At 40.9% G+C, this 16,169-nt stretch overlaps 2 protein-coding genes across 4 annotated transcripts in view; one reads left to right on the plus strand and one right to left on the minus strand.

Annotated features, from left to right (window-relative positions):
- The first annotated feature begins 539 nt into the window (after window positions 1-539).
- The window catches only part of LOC125762218 (disheveled-associated activator of morphogenesis 1), a 53,664-nt gene continuing 38,034 nt past the window's right edge, over window positions 540-16,169 (plus strand). Inside the window, exons 1-2 of one of the 3 annotated variants that reach the window (XM_049424068.1) lie at window positions 540-1,119; window positions 2,512-2,796. In XM_049424068.1, coding sequence (XP_049280025.1) covers window positions 2,749-2,796 — 48 coding nt within the window. In that variant the 5' untranslated portion in view covers window positions 540-1,119; window positions 2,512-2,748. Of the gene's footprint in view, window positions 1,120-1,169; window positions 2,797-16,169 lie in introns of those variants that run through there. The other 2 variants (XM_049424069.1, XM_049424067.1) reach the window with 2 other exon arrangements.
- LOC125762227 (deoxyribonuclease-2-alpha) overlaps window positions 12,091-16,169 on the minus strand; it is a 49,068-nt gene continuing 44,989 nt past the window's right edge. The window contains exon 3 of the mRNA XM_049424085.1: window positions 12,091-12,473. The gene's annotated coding sequence lies outside the window, so the exon portion shown is untranslated. The remainder of the gene's footprint in view (window positions 12,474-16,169) is intronic.

Below are 16,169 nucleotides of genomic sequence, written 5' to 3' on the forward strand. Positions count from 1 at the left end.
GTTACTTAATGCTTCGATGAAATTGCGAATCATTCGATGATTGTGGGATGTTTATGAATGTTTTTTTTTTATTTTCATTAGCCATGATTAGGTCGCGTATCTGAATATATTGTACATTGAATTTTGCAATAAATTATCAAAAAAATATCTATAATATCAAACATAAAATTTTATTGTTTTATAATGTACAAAAACTTTCACAGCAATAATCAACGCAAAATATTCCAAAGGTGAAATTTATAAAAGCTTTAAACAAACAAAATATCACTACGACAAATTTGTAATTTATTTTTTTAATTATACACATAACTTCTATTCTTCTATTATTAAATTTTTTATTTTCTTTTATTGAGTAAATTTTGCGCATCAGAAAGATTGCTAGTTTAACTTCTCACATTTTTACTTCTATTGTCTATCTATTTTTTTATTCTTATGTTTTTTTTAAACCTTTTTTTATATACTTTTTTATTCTTATGTTTTTTATGAAATATTTTGTGTAAAAACATTTTTTTTATTTTCTCAAAGATTATAAATCGCGAATTATTATTTACCCATCCTTCTTCTATACAAATATGCTACAAACAGTGTTAAAGTTCCACTGCGTGAGTTCCACGCGCGGTACATGCTGCGAGATCACGGTTTTGTTTACCGCGTGAGCAACATAAAGAGAGTGAGTGCTCAGTTTCGTAAGAGAAGTTCACCTGCCCACCACAATTCCCAGAGCGGTTGACGAGCGGTTTTGCGCGCGGTTTTAACCTAGCGCACACGCAACTCCGCTTCGTGCGCAACATTCGGTTGTTTTCCGTTGCGCGGTTCGCATCACAAAAGCGCAACAGCTCGCAGCAGCATTGCGAGCTTTTCGGTTGATTTGTTTGCGCATCATAGTGTCACACTCTAAGTGCATCGTGTGAAAAGACAACGCGTGCCACCGATGGGCAAAGTAGGAAAGTGATTCTGTGTTTGATTTCGGAAAGGATGTCGAAAATGTTGAAGAGGAGAAATAACGGTGATTGCAAATAAAGTTCTAGAATAGTATAATGTGAACCAAAGTGAGAGCAAGAGAATAAAAATATACTAGAAAAGAGTTGAAGAAGTGAAAATAAAAATCATATTTAAATGGTGAGCTTATGAAACTGTTTTTTTAAAAGCTAAATGTTATCAGCTGGTTGGCGTCGATTTGTAACGCCAGCAACAGTGACTGGTGTTTAAAATTTACATGCATTTGCAAATTCATATTCATGCGATCGATCGATCGATGAAGGGGAAGTATTACCTTCATCAGTGTCTACCGAAAAATTTAAAACAAACCCCGTACAACCCCCTTTGCGAACCCGCCATCATCGACGCAAGTGTATTGCTGAAATTTGAGACCTCTTCAAACACGAGAAAGAAAGTTTAACCTGCGCAGCACAACCGTCCGCGCAGCTGATTTGATGTTGGTGCCATATTTTTCCGTGTATGTGATCGAAACACGAAGACGAAAACTCGAGCTCTTGCATCTACATACAAATCGTATTACAACTCCGGATCGGAACGAAAGTAAAAGTCCAAACCGGAGCTAATCCTCACCAAGGGGCAGCTCGAAAAACGGGAGGAACACCGAAAACCGGAATATTCAACCGTCTGGCCAGTTTCGATCGCTGCTCTGGTCGTATCCCCTAATAAGCAAAAGCGCCATCATACGAAAGTGTATGCTTTTCGGCGGCGGGAAGAACCGATCGAATGGAATGGAAGAAAACTAAATCTCAATAAAACACGCGGACGCGCCAGCAGCCGGCCACACACCGATTTGAGTAGCGATTTAAAGAAAAGGATTTTTTTTTTGTTAAACTTGCTGTTGTTGTGTTATGTTTTTGTTGCTTTTTCAAACCCTATGTTGTGAGGGTTGTTATCGATAATCGATAGACTTGCTTCGGTTGTCGCCGTCGTCATGTTGATCGTCATCATCTGGCAACTGTCAAGCGTTCCTTTGCTTTCTGCTGGGGGCTGTTAAGTAACGGAAAGAGGCTCGACAACTTTGACTTTCGGGGTTGCCGTTGCTTGTGGTAATGGTTCCACACCCTATTGTGTCTGCTCGAGATGATCGATACATTGTTTAGGTGCCCTTACAAAAAAAATACAACTCCCAAAAAACGCTATTCTCTCATGTAACGAAGTGACGTTATGCATTTTTTGGGAAATCAAAAAAACAAAACCCGCACCAAACTAGATACGGTTCAATAAAATTGAAAACAAAAGCAGCATACAGAAAACGGAGGTAAACTGCAGCATAGCTTTAGTACCGATAGTGCGTAACATTGCCTGGTTTGCCAATTTCTAACCGGAAGCTGTGCGGTGTGGTTATGTCGTGATTCGTTTTGTATCGCACTATCTTCGTCAATTTCTTCCCTACCAACCGGAACCGTATCAGAGCGTTTTTTGAACGTAGAAAAGTCTTTGATGTTTTATGTTAAGTTTTTTTTTATTATTTTCCTCTTTTTTTCTTGAATCTAATTTTACCGCACCTTCCAGTGTGTAGCGGAGACAAGTGAACCATTGTGCAAGTGACGGTAGCATTTAAATTGGTGATTAGTGAGTTGAAACCTAGTTTAATTGCGACAAATTTGTAATTGAGTCGCGTGATCGCGAATCGCCAAAGTGCAACATTACACATAAATACGGTGGAAGGCGTGTGGCGGCTTCTATCAGTTGGGAGAAAAAAGGAAATTTTTCGTTACCCAAGTCACCCCAAAACCAAACGGATTCGTCATGTGCAGCAAAAATAATTTCAACGTTATAATGGAGAAAATCAATACGGTATGTAAGATGGAGTGATAGTTTTTAAAGGATAGTCGATAAAACCAAAATCAGTATCTTAATTTGTTTGACTTTATTTTGGGTATTATTCGTTATTAGAGCTACTGAGTTCGACAAGAAAGATTTAAATATAAACGAAACCTTCATCGCAAAGCAAATTTCGATTTGGTGGGACAAGCATAAAATTTTCTATTATGAGTTGATATTATCAAATAGGATAGAATTTTGTACAAGGAACTGGAGAACGTTTCCCAGAGGTAGCTAAATACTATCTTGATAAAAAAATGTTTTAAAAAATATAAATGTTTACATGATTGATCTATAAATGAGTGCAGCGATCGATTTTAATACAACACAATCCCATCATTCTCGATGAACACATTAAAATAGGGCAAATTTTGCAATCAATGTTTAACGCATGATGAAAGGAGCCAAGGAAATGAATGATCGATACCCTTCCAATGCAGAACACAATCAAGTGATCGTTCGATAAGGATCGCTGCTGACCTTTTCGGATGCATTACGAACCAAACCCAAGCAAACCTGCTCGTGATCGACATAACGTTGAACAAATTTTACGATTTCTTTCTTACCAGAGCGATCATTCGAAACCCGTCCCACCAAAAAAAAAACACTTGTTCTCCCAGCAGAGAGCACCGTAATACGAACGGGAATAAAACATTACAAAGCGAAACACAAGCAAAAGACGTTTCCGCGATCGGATCAACAAAACAAGCAACCACTGGCAGCATTTGGAGAGAACGCAATCTCCTTTGGAAAAGTTGATTCCAAAACGTTTTGCCAATTGCAGTTTGCAAAAGTTCACCGTGATCTGTCGACGCCGAGTGGCATCGTGAAACCTCCCAAAAAGGGAGGTTGGTGGAAGAGCACGATCACGTTCTATGTTTAGGGGTGGCAATAGTAATAGGAGCAAAAGGGATGGAAATCTCCCACGTGCACTAAACTTGGGCTTGGTAGGTTGAACCTCTGGTCTGGTAGCGCGAACGTCACCCAGAGAACGGGATTCCGCAGTGCCTTTCGCGCGCTCCTTTCGTTTGCTGTGAAAACGTCAAATGATCTACGGATCGAGTTCTGTGATGCGGGCGGGCGCTCGAGAAATGCCAACTCGAACCCAACCCAGCTGGGGAGATTTTTTTTGTTTTGTTTTTTACACAACTACACTGCTACCCGGTTCAGGTGGAAAGCATTCGTTGGCGAAATATGCCACACAAGAATGGGGCATACTGTTGCGCAGCCATTGAAACACCTGTCAAGAGGATCGCGAATAGCCCGGCACGGTGGTAGTGGCGTTGAACGATCTGTTGCGTTATAGAGTTGCCGCTATTTCAGGCATTTTTTCTGAGTGTTTCCACGGGTGCTTGTTGAGGGAAAGATATTTCTTCCAAAAAGGAAAAGAAAAAAAGCTAGCTCCTTACACGTGAGCTACCTGACAGCTGCATGGTAATACCCGGGGAAGATAAGAAGTTGGGATAAAAAGGCTTACGATTGTAGGTGGGCCCGATCCGGTACTGTGCGTCTGTGGTGCAACCGTAACAAGAGTGTAATTTATTACGATCAATAGCAATCACGGACACACGCGGATATGCTTTAGAACTGTACGATCTCCTATCTGTATTCTTACCTTGATGGTTATCAACACACTCAAGGTGTGTAAAGAAACGAAAAGCAAAACGCCACAAAGACACACTAAGAAAAAAGCTCTTTTTGGTGCCGTTTCTGTTTTGTTTTGAATTTTCAAACAACCATATGTGTGTGTGTGAACGTTTTTTTTTGTTTGTAACGGATCTTGGTAGAGTTATTATCTCCGCAGAAAATGATCTCGATGGGTGAGATCGGTGAAGGTTAAAGAAAACACACCGAGCGAATTAACTACGCCCCAACATAGGCACCGTTAGCAAATTTTCGTTGCTTATTTGTTTTATCGGTGAGCAAACGCCGTTTTTTTCCCGTTGTTTCACTCCACATACCGAGAAGACGGGTATGGTTTAACTAGTTTTTCCTGCATCTTGACCTATCTCTCTCTGTCGGAATCGGGTTTTGCCATTTTTGCTGTTGTTTTTTGGAGGTTTTTTTCGTTCCTTCTGTCCAACATTGCAAGTTTAGTCTCTAATGGAGTCATATGCGTTACTCGCCGAGCCGTGAAAAAGTATTTCAAGTGACCAAGTTCCCGCTTTCCCGTATACTTCTACAAATAAAAAAAAACCCCGTCAAAGCCTTTTATCATCGTTATCCGAGTGTGCTTCGCTCACAAGTACACACTACTCGCGGCTATAAGAGTTGAAAATTCGAAAAGCTAATAAACATATTTTAGACGCTATGGCATACCGTTTTTTGAGAATCGTTACATCGGAAGCATCATGTAAGCGATACTTTTAAGCGGGTGAGCACATTGCCCTCCCCCGGGGAACAGATACGCATAAAAATGGAGGAAAAAACAAAAACTCCGGAACGTGTGCTTACCGTGTTGCAACGGTAATAATAGAAGAAAAAACGCATAAACACATTTTTGACTGTTTTGTCTAAGGTTTTTTCTGCTTCTTTCATCTAAATTTACTACTCCCATACCAAGCAAAAGCCCTACGCTACAGTGGATTTAAATAAACTTTTTTTTTTTGGCATGTAAAAGTGGGTCACTGTGCCTGTATGCACCTGTCGCATCGGTTGAATGATTAATTATTTCACTATTTTGTACATTATTCCACTGTTTCGCCCCATAATCCGAATGACATCGGCTGAAAAGTGGAAAGAATTATTAGTGCATTAACGTGTCTACCCCTCTACCATTCTCAATTGATGGTAGATATTGTCATTAAAACAATGATCAGTCTCGCTCGACTCGAAATCGTGATCGGAAAGCACACAAAATCGATAACTATTTGATCGTTTTTAAACCACCATTTTGGTAAAAATTAAAAGGAGTTTCAGAAAAGTGTTTCTTCCTATTACGCTTACTTTTCTCCACCCGATCGTAAGTTTGAAAAAGACAGGAAATTGTTATCGGAACCTAATACCGGTAGCTGCGTCTGTCGTAGCCAAGTTGCTTCCGACAACGTGAAGAAATAATTTCAATTCAAACACACTCCGAGCCGGAATTCGTGGTTCGATAGTCACCTGTTCACCAGACGACAAGAAAAACTACATCCAACACTTGCTTGTCGATTGCTTCCTAATGTGCAACTGAATTAAACCAACAACAAAAAAATGTTTCCTTTTTCATGCATCGCCAGTGTTACCTCTGCTACCAAAAACACGATCCCCAATCGAGTGTAATGGATCGTAACATTTTACCCCTTTTGGTTGTACCACCGAAGGAATCAAATCCCTGTAAGAACACCATTAAGGGTAGTGGCAACTGAATGGAGAAATGAAACACGTGTTGTAAAACACACCGGCGGTACCATACTTTCTTCTGGGGTTTGTATTCGATGTTCTTGTGATGTTTGGCGGCCATTTCCCGCGATCCACACCGATCGTATGAGATCGTTCGAATAGCGTTGGGGGAGAAAAAAAAAACAGGGTTTCGCTTGATTTCCTTGCGGCAGGTGCAGTCGCCGGAATGGCATGCCAAAATCCATTACCGGTTTTGCGATCGTGCACGAGCCGAACATCGGTCGGAAGGTCGCTTCGGTTGGTTGTCGTAAGATGTAGCCGATGGATGAAGGTTTTCGGTTGGTTTGAGTGATGTGGCGGATTGATGGTTTAATTTAAAGTTAAAAATGATTTCTGGGGAGCTTATGGTAATGAAAATATGTTGAGCAAATTTTTCAAACCAGCGCGATCTGATGTGAAATTGTTCGTTATGTGTATAACATATCGGATAAATGGAGTATTAATCATTTATATGAAAGAATCCCCAAACTTTGACACGAAACTCGAGTTTTCATCATCAGGAGTTTGGTGTGATAGTGTAGTTGGAATGTCTAAACTAAATGAACGCCTGATCGAAGTTCAAACCTCATCTGATTATTCGGTCTCAATAACTCAATATGGTATATAAATTTTGAATCAGCAAATTGAGGCAATTTATAATCCCGAAATTCATACTTTAAAACTTCAATTTGGAGTTTAAAATGCCTTACTAATATTGACAAATTTTAACATGAATGTTAAGATATTAAGCTATAGTAACAGAACTAAAACCTTGTGACACTTACACTCGGACACACGAAGCAAATGATCAGTACCTTGAAAAGGGAACCTCAAATGTCGTTGAAAGAAGACATAGATCTTCTCCACATATTACTATCTTAACCGTTTGCTAACGAATTGCCAGTACACATCGAAGCAATTTGTTCTCATGTCACCTTGTAATGAAAACTCAAACAAGCATCATTATCCAGACCAGACACAAAACTTTACTCAGAGCAATTCTTGGCCTCATCTCTTTCACGAAAAAAAACGGCGAACCCCCCACAAACAATCAATCGATCAATTAGGAGCATTTAGCACCGGATGAGCTTGTTTCGCCGGTAGAAAACTGCCATCGGCATCAGTTTGTCGATGCCTCCATCTTGATGGTTTGGTCTCAAACCATCCTATAACCCTACGACAACAATTTTGACCACCAAGGTATGTGGCGTTCTTTTTGAAACGTCGAAGGACGGCCGATCGTGCTGATGAAATTGGCCAACGCAATTAGGTTCGCAGATGAAACGCATTGTCCGACGACTGCGGACGATGATGGCAGATGATGCAGGGCGTGCGAGTGTGTGCGGGTGAATTTCCTTGAGAGTTTTCTTTGCAAAGGAAGTCGTTGTTCAATTGTTGGTTCGAAATTGCATATCCTACAATTAGTTTAGCAACAGGTACATACGTTTGCATCCCGCCATAACGATTTCAGAAAGTGATCGGAAACGCAAACGTCCCTGTTGGGTACCGGTTCAAAGCATAATGTAACCAAGTGAGTGTAAGAAGCATTTTTGTCTCATATTAAACATTAAAAAACACCGGTGACAGTCGTTCGAAAACGTCGACACTTTATATCGAAAGAAAGGCAGCTGTTTCGTCGATGATTGCAATTAAAACAATTACAGAATTACTGTTCATCCGCAGATCATGAGCACCGCAAGAACAGAAAATATTCAAAATTACTATCAAACAATAATATTACCGACAGTTCGAGGTAAAGCTTCCAATTAAACCGTACCTTTACGCTGATCGGGTTCCACATTATAATTAATTTAATAAACTTAAGTCCACAGCACTACTACCGGCACAAAAACCCCGTTCACCTGCACGATTCGCGTTCACTTTGTACGGTAACGTAAGCTGAATTTCATTAAATTCCATTCTTTATACATTTTTTAGTTTGATCCACCATCATGGTTCGTCTGTTTTAAAAGCTTCACATCGAACAAAAGTTTACGAGTGAGAGAGAGGAAACAAGAAACAAACACAAAAAAAAATCATATTATTTTTCTACCATTGAGCACTTCCTTTGGTGAGTCGCGCTCTAATAGCATTCTAGGATGGAAATTATTACATTTGCTTGGTTCGTTCCGAAAAAACGTTCGATATTTATTTATTTTTGTTCATTACTTTCGTGTTCACTTTTTTTTCGATCTCACGACACGCACTCCTTCCTTGTCGGAGGTCATCCAAAAAGGCCCTCTGGGGGCAAAAAAGTGAACGAAACTTTCGGCGGGAGTTGGTACGAAATGTGTGACATTCGTTCCGAGTTGAAGTCGTTCACCTCGGACAACCAACGTGCAGTTCAGCAAAAGTGCAGTTTGGGGAGCATGTGGAATAAGGCAAAAAACAACAGAAATATCTACGCAAGACCTTAAAAAATACGCGCGTGGCGTTGTCTGGGCAAGAAGTGTGCGTTCTTGCCTTCCCAACATGTTGCCAGTCGCTGCAAAAAAAGTTGTCGATTCGGCAGCTTTGGCAAATGGTAACGAATTGATTCCCTTCGCTTTTTAATTTATTTACCTTTTTTTTCCTGTGGAGTTGTATTTCAACGCACTCGAGGGCGCTTACGGAATGTGAGACTGAGTTTCTATGCGAAATTTTTGGTGATACGGTGAGACTCTGGTGAAGAGAACAAATTGTGCTTACCGCACACGACATAAGCTCATTTGATGGGTGAGAATTTTCCACCGCAATTCAACACTGTGTTTTGGGAGAATAATGCTTTCGTACGGGGTTTTTTATCCACGCGCACATTGTATGATTTGGTTTGTTAATCCCACAACTCTATGGACTTACAAGTTGATTAATGTACTTCAACCCAATCAACATCATCCAACCACTACCGTATAACAGTTTAGCTGTCCTGCTTCTATTACACTTCCCATCTAACTTGCCCGGGTGTGCATATAAGTGGACCGGTTACAGGTTAAACATAAGCTTAATTACATTTACCAAAAACCCAACTTTCGACGCGTCAAAGACTTTGGCTTTCACCGGGAACAGACAAAAAGTGTGCCTTTTAGCCAAGGGGGTAAGAATAATGATCAGGGCCGGTAACCTTCCGAAAAAACGCAAGCAATACACGGGGCACCCTCTTCTCATGGTACATATAGGGAAATGGAACGGTAAGACCAAACAGGCCCCACTTTAATCTATCTACCAGTGCGATTTGAAACGAAATTTTTGCCCGAACAATAGAGAGAAAGAAATGAATGTAGACAAAAAAAACCACGCATGAAAATAGATCACTAGAAACTAATTTCGTGCGAGATCCATAAGACGCGAACGGTTGGGTGTAGATAGTAACATCAGCAAAGAAACATACAAAACAACAAAACAAAATCAGGGGCACTTGCGCGAGTTATTTACGTGCGTTTACGTACGCATTCACACCCCTACCGGGCGAAAGAAGGAGTTTTCCGTGTTTTACCCCAACCGGCATCAGGCGAGAAGTCGAAGCGGAAAGGTTATCGTTGACCTAATTCATTTCAGTGCTACGTGGATAAAGATCATTATTTGTAATAATCCTCCACAGCATACCTTGCATTAATGTTTGAATGGTGCTCCTCCCGGAGATTTGCCTTCCCCAGAGTGTACTTGCGCATAGCGAACGAGATAATTCCTGTGTCGGGACCGTCGACCGTGATAATGGGGCACGGCATAACTTGTGTGGATGCTGCCGGGATATTACGCTGCGGCACCCACTGCTACGATAACGAGCCGTAATCCAAAAGTTTTGTTTGTTGAGAAGAAAGAAATAGAATGATTTCCACTCCAATTTCTGACATGACCTTACGAGGTGAGAGGGAGTACCCTGGTATCTGGTTTTTGGGGATTTGTACCAGATAAGGGGAACAGGTTAGGCACTGCGCAAGAAGCTACCTTGCGTAATTCAATCACGTAGATACCGATCGAAAAACATTGCCCTACAATTAGACGATAGAGGCCTAAGCTATAACCACGCGCATAGTATACCATCGCCAACGCAACATAATGGCTACTACTGCTGAGTGCAGAGTGCTCTCTGTAATTCTGTTGTTCTATGGGCGCGGGAATTCATTTGGAACGGTTCGCCCACAAGCAGGAAGCTGCATTTCGATGCATTTCATCGGTTTCGTTCGTTTGTGCAATGACGGTAACTCACCTTACCGAAGGGATGGCCTGAACTGTGGGGAAACCACTTTCCAGTGTACACATTGTATGCAAAGTGTGGTTTCTGGATGCACGAGGCAAAGCACACCAAGAGTGTGATGTCCATGGTGAAAGAGTAACTAAGAAACGAGAACCTGATTGTTTGGCTTTGTGCAATCCAGTGCAACTTGTTGTCTATTCGGTTAGGTTTGTGGCTGGACCGGCATATGAGATTCGCTAGACACTCGACAGACTTTAACGCCTTCGCGTTAGATAGCATTGGACAGCATTCCTAGTGTGTTTAGTTAGCGCTTGTTCATCCTACGCTGCCGATCGTGATCAACGAAGGTGTCTCAGGGCGAACCACTGTCAAGCGCGTTGACAACTTAAGAAAACTCCTTTAACAACCCGGACGTCATAAATCATAGACGGGTAATCCAAAACCGTGCCTTAGACATATTTCCATTTCTACTAAGCATCTCTCAACAAGTGCATCAAGTAAAGAGCGGTCGTTAATTAGCTGCAATGAACTCGACTGCTGGCCAACAAACAAATTGAGACGTTTATCGCAGCGGATTCTACGCTGCCCACGACAATTACCCGAAGGGTCCATTTCTACTTCTGCCCACACGATTCTCGAATGTCCAGCGGCAATACACAGCACCAGATTCTAGATTTCCCTAGTGTTGGAAATTGATTTGTTCAAGGTTCGTTCAGTATAATGCATAGAGAACTGTGAGACTTCTATATCTGCCATACCGTATCTTGTGTACAGGAAGTGAGCCCACATTTGAACGCCCCATAAACGCCCTAAGCAGTATGCTCTCAGTGAACTATATATTCCAAGACCAGGTTCCAAGATCTTGACCATAAACAAAACGATCTCCAAATTCGTTTTGTTTGTCTCTATTTCAAACTAATATCGCTGTTGCGAAATAGTGACACTAGAGACGTACAGGCGCCAAATATCCCGGAGTTACTGGAATCGGGACGGTATCAATTTTCTATCACCCCTTTCTTCAAACAAATCGCCCAAGTTTTTGAGGTGCAGCACATTTAGAAGCGCTAGAGAGAGAGCTAGAGAGAAACTCAATGACAGAGTCTGCTTCCTGTGTTGTGTTGATTGAGCAATTTGAAGATTTCCCGTTTCTCGTTTTATGGAGGGCTAGCAAAACACAGCAAACACGATGTCATTTCTTCACCCGGCTTTTTTCGGCGGTGTGTGTGTGTTTGTGTTTTTGGGCACGTTAGCTTGAGAAACCACTCTAACAACGGAAGAAATGTACTTCGGTGGGTCGTCACATCAATCAACCCCGGTGAGCAGCTCTCGACACGGAAATCCAAGATAATTTCCACGTTCAGATGACACCTGACATCGGCCAGGGACGGAGCGGGGGAAGAAGCGTGCTAGAGTGGGAAGCTTAATTAAAATCGCAAAATTTGACCATCCTCCACCCATGCGCTAGGTTACGATGATGTCGCAAACACCATCACCATGGTAAATAATGAAGTGAAAATTTTACGCTAGACACCGCAGCAATGGAAGTACTTTGGCCATCCCGCGTTTCACACCGTTTTGGGAAATCATTTGTAGATGCTGGATTGTGTGTGCGTTTTTTTTAATACTAATCACCTTTACCTTCAGGGCTCAACAAAACCGTTTCCGCTTAATTTCACCTTTTTACCACTTTCTAACAATCTGTTTTTTTTTCGCTCTTTTCTCTTCCACAGGTAAGCGATCATGGATCATCAAGCTATTTTCCCAAAACAATACTAAGCCACGGCCATGTAAGCTAACCGTAACTTCTCGATAGTTTGTAGCGCGATCATTTGACATGTCAGTTCTAGCTAAGCACCTTTCATTTCAGGTGGAAATTTTCTTCCAAAAATCAATCAAGAGTTGCCCGATCGATTAAACTAGATCGAGGTCAATGGGTTGTGCTCTTTTTTCCGTTTGTCATTTTCTTGCCCGGAAAGTACATAGATTTCCCGTTGTCCTCCTTAAACCATGATGAGATACAGAGTGGTATTTATAAAATAAAAATGATTATCTTACAGCACACCATATCGATGATCGACGATCGTCATTTGCATAAAATTAAAGTTGTACCAATCTGCAAAAAAAAGATAATTCTTCTATTAATCGTTTTCGGACTAGTTGCGGATAAATACTAGGAAGAGAAAACCCTTCGAGAAATTACAGAGAGACTATGAATAACGCACCGATCAATCAACACAAAGCTTTAAATAAAATTGTTTTGCCTGTCGCATGCTCATCGCGTGCCATCTACACCAAGCACACTACAAGTTAAGAGTATTGGACAAGACAAATAGAAAGAAAGCGACACACACACGAAACTGCGTCCACTTATTTACCCCCAACAACAAACGCCTGTTTGCCGACACATTTTGTTTGGTATTGACCATTCCACCGTATTCGTTTTGTTGTCACTTTTGTGTCCAATTTTTTCCCCGACGCTATTTATTTTAGCTCCCACGTCCATTTCATTAGCTACCAATTTTGTGTGTGTGTGTTTTGTCGCATGGTTGAAGGGTAAATTTTCTCATTTTTGCTTACCACTAAGCTTCCTCGCGGGCTATTGTTTCGTGTAGTGGCAATCACCTGCCGGCACGTGGGAAAGTATTGGCGATCGGATTTCCCCCCGTGGCGATCGTTTGCCAATTCCAGACACGAATACGGATTTTACTAAGCGAGGTGCAAACTATGGGAGGGTGTGAAATTGAGCTCAAACTGGGATGGCTTCATTTCGATGCTAGTGGTGCGATCTTCGCTAGTAGTGGGTTAGTAGAGGCAAGTTCAACATTCATTTTAATTGGGTCAACGCAGCGCGGTGCCGAAGTTCTTACAAGTTCCGTCTAAAAATCATAATTTTGTAATGATATTTGAGCATACACTGTGTATCTCCATATCCATCTATTACTCCACGTCTCTCGTCGAACTCAATTGAATTACCTCACACTCAATTTTTCGTGCCATTTCTTGACGAAACACAAGTTTAGGAAAGTTTTTCGAAAGTTCAATTTACTGCGCCACATTTGTGACAGTAGAATTTAATTTGAAATTTGTTGCTGGAACCCCGAAGGAAAAAACTTTTGTACGTTGTGGGCCCATTGTATTTTGAAAATGACACCCCATCGCCCCAAGGTTTTGTAATACCCAAAGGTGCTGTAATACTGTTATACAGTTTTATGCTCCCTTGTTCCAACAGTATTTGCTGGAGAGGGTTTTAAATTATTTCGCTACAATTTTATTTTTGTTTTGAAGGGTAGTGTTGGGGATTTGGTATGAAGTGCAGGTTTGTGAAAATTCTCAGTATTGCACTGTGTCTCAACATTTAAAGTCCTCTAATTAATTCAATTCACATACACTTCTTCTTTGCCTGAATTGAGTTAATTCTCAATGCATCGCTCGATCGAAACACACCATATCGTTGAAAGAATCAAAAGATTTGCAGACAAGCGACGAACCCGTGTCTTTGTCTGGTTTGAAATCCAGGGACATATATGCTGAGATGGTGGTGGAACAATACACCTAAATAACTCGACAAACGGATGAATCTAGGCATTCTTCGTGAAGGTCCTTATGCGCTATGAAATCCACCAGCGAAGCAGCGCATCGATCGAAACAGTTTAATAATTGAGCGTTCGACCATCTTTGGCCATGAATTCGGTTCGTCACTTCCGAATGCACGAGTTGGGCAAGTTGCTAAAACAAAACGGAAATAGAAGAAAAAAATAATCACGCCAACCAATCCGCAATTCGTCTCAATGACCGTCTGGACTGGACTGACAGGTATCGGGCACGTACAGCAGACGAAGGATCGCGATTTGCATTAAGAGCATCGCTTAAGTCTCGTTTCGGCGTTAAAGTGATACCTCCGACGGATGGCAATCTGTGGCTGCTCGTGCTAAAAGTGCTTTAAGTGGTGTGATCCCTTAACCGTAATGGTAACCACCAATCGTGCCTGCTGTGACGGTGTCATTTTGATGGTCAAATAAAACCGCGCGTCGGGAGGGTTTTTTTTGCTCGTTCTTATATGTGTATTATCTTTTTTTTGTTTTGAAATTATGTTAACCACTTAAGTGGTACAGTATGAGAGTTTTTTGTTGTTATTGATTATACCTTTATGTATACCTTTTTTAAACAACTCTTAGTGGAACACTCTTGTTGTAGGGTGCTACAGTAGATACATCTGTGGTGCTTAGCTTCGTTTCGTAAGTCAATTATGTTTTTTATGCAATAATTACTCCTAAATATGATTTCTTGTTTTACGTAACTAAGTGTTCAATATGACGTTATTTTCAAGAATATACTAACTATTTGATTACGAAAAGTGAGTTGTTGATGTTTCCTATTTTTATGTTCACAAAATTTCATTTTAATATCAATTATTTATAGTTAACTCCAGTTGAAATTCATAATTTAATTTTCTACTTAAATCTGTTTTTCTTTAAAAACTTCAAAATTTTCCATAATTTTCAATAATTGTTTGAGAGCTAATCGTCATGTTGATTTTTCTTATTAAAGGTAAACCTTAAAAATAACCCTGCGTGTGTGTTTGTCGAATGTCGAGGCAATCCTCAATGTGGTTATTACTCTTAGATCAAACAACAAATAAAGATTATATTGGAAATATTTTTTTCGCTACAAATCCTTTATTCTCGCCCCAAAACATTCATCACTTCTCCACGATACTCCCATACAAACATTCATCGAATCGTTCGCACAACACACCCGCCGGCTATCCAGGGTGAAAAGTTCGGACATCCAGCGTGGTTCAATTTTCGGTTCAGGGTGAACTTTCCAAATGTTTAGAGTTTTACCCCGATCGTCCCAGTGTCGTTGACCTTCCACCGGCAATGGATGGTCAGAGGATGGGTATCGGAATTTCTCCAGCTGGGAAGATCACCCACCCCTACGACGACCACAAGCCCGTTCAAAACGCGACCACAAACAACAAAACGTGAAGCGTGTGATGAACGCAAATATTTGGCGCCTGTCTGTTTTTTTTCTCTCTCTCCTTCTATCTCATGTTTTCTTCCCGTTTTAATCTTTTGCTGCGGACCGCATACAGAAGCCGGACAAATGAAAGGGAAATTTATCCAGCCAGACCTACACGTCTACCGGTGTCTACCATCCGATCGATGCTTCTGCTTGCTCCCGGGTCCTTCCTGATCTGCCTTGCTTTTGGGTGGGGAGATTCTACCGGTTGGTTTTGCGTGTGTTTTTTATGTTTGTATCGATGTTTTATTTTTAGCCTCCACTATGGGTCCCTTCGTTTTAAAGTTTCAGCACCGTTTTGGAAAGGAACCAGTTTTCCGGTACTGTCTCTACGCCAAACATGACCGTCATAAACGTAAGATCATCCTAGTGTGTGTGTGTCTGCCATGCAGGAAATGTACGAAGCCAGTGTTTCAAGTAGCAATGGATAACTTTTTTCGTTTTCCCTTTTTATGAAGAATGTTTCTGCAGAAACTATTTTTGCTTATTTTTACCGAATGCAATTCGATTTGAGAGGAAGGATGTATCAAGCAGAGTGTATAAAATTAGCAAAAAAAATGTGTATAACCTTTTACCACTTTGTGCTTTATTTTTATGATCTCGCTTAATTGCAGTGTGTTCCTTTCGAACTGGGAAATGTGAACTTTGCGTAGGGTAAAGATAAGCAACAGGCGTAAGATAAGCATTTTCTTTCACTTTCACTACACGCGCACGAAGTGGGATAATTTTGTACCGAAGCTTAACAACACATAATTCCAAGTGTCAATTGCTTTCGCATGCATGGTCT

The sequence above is a fragment of the Anopheles funestus genome, chromosome 2RL (genome assembly GCF_943734845.2).
Source record: "Anopheles funestus chromosome 2RL, idAnoFuneDA-416_04, whole genome shotgun sequence".
Taxonomy (NCBI): Eukaryota; Metazoa; Arthropoda; class Insecta; order Diptera; family Culicidae; genus Anopheles; species Anopheles funestus.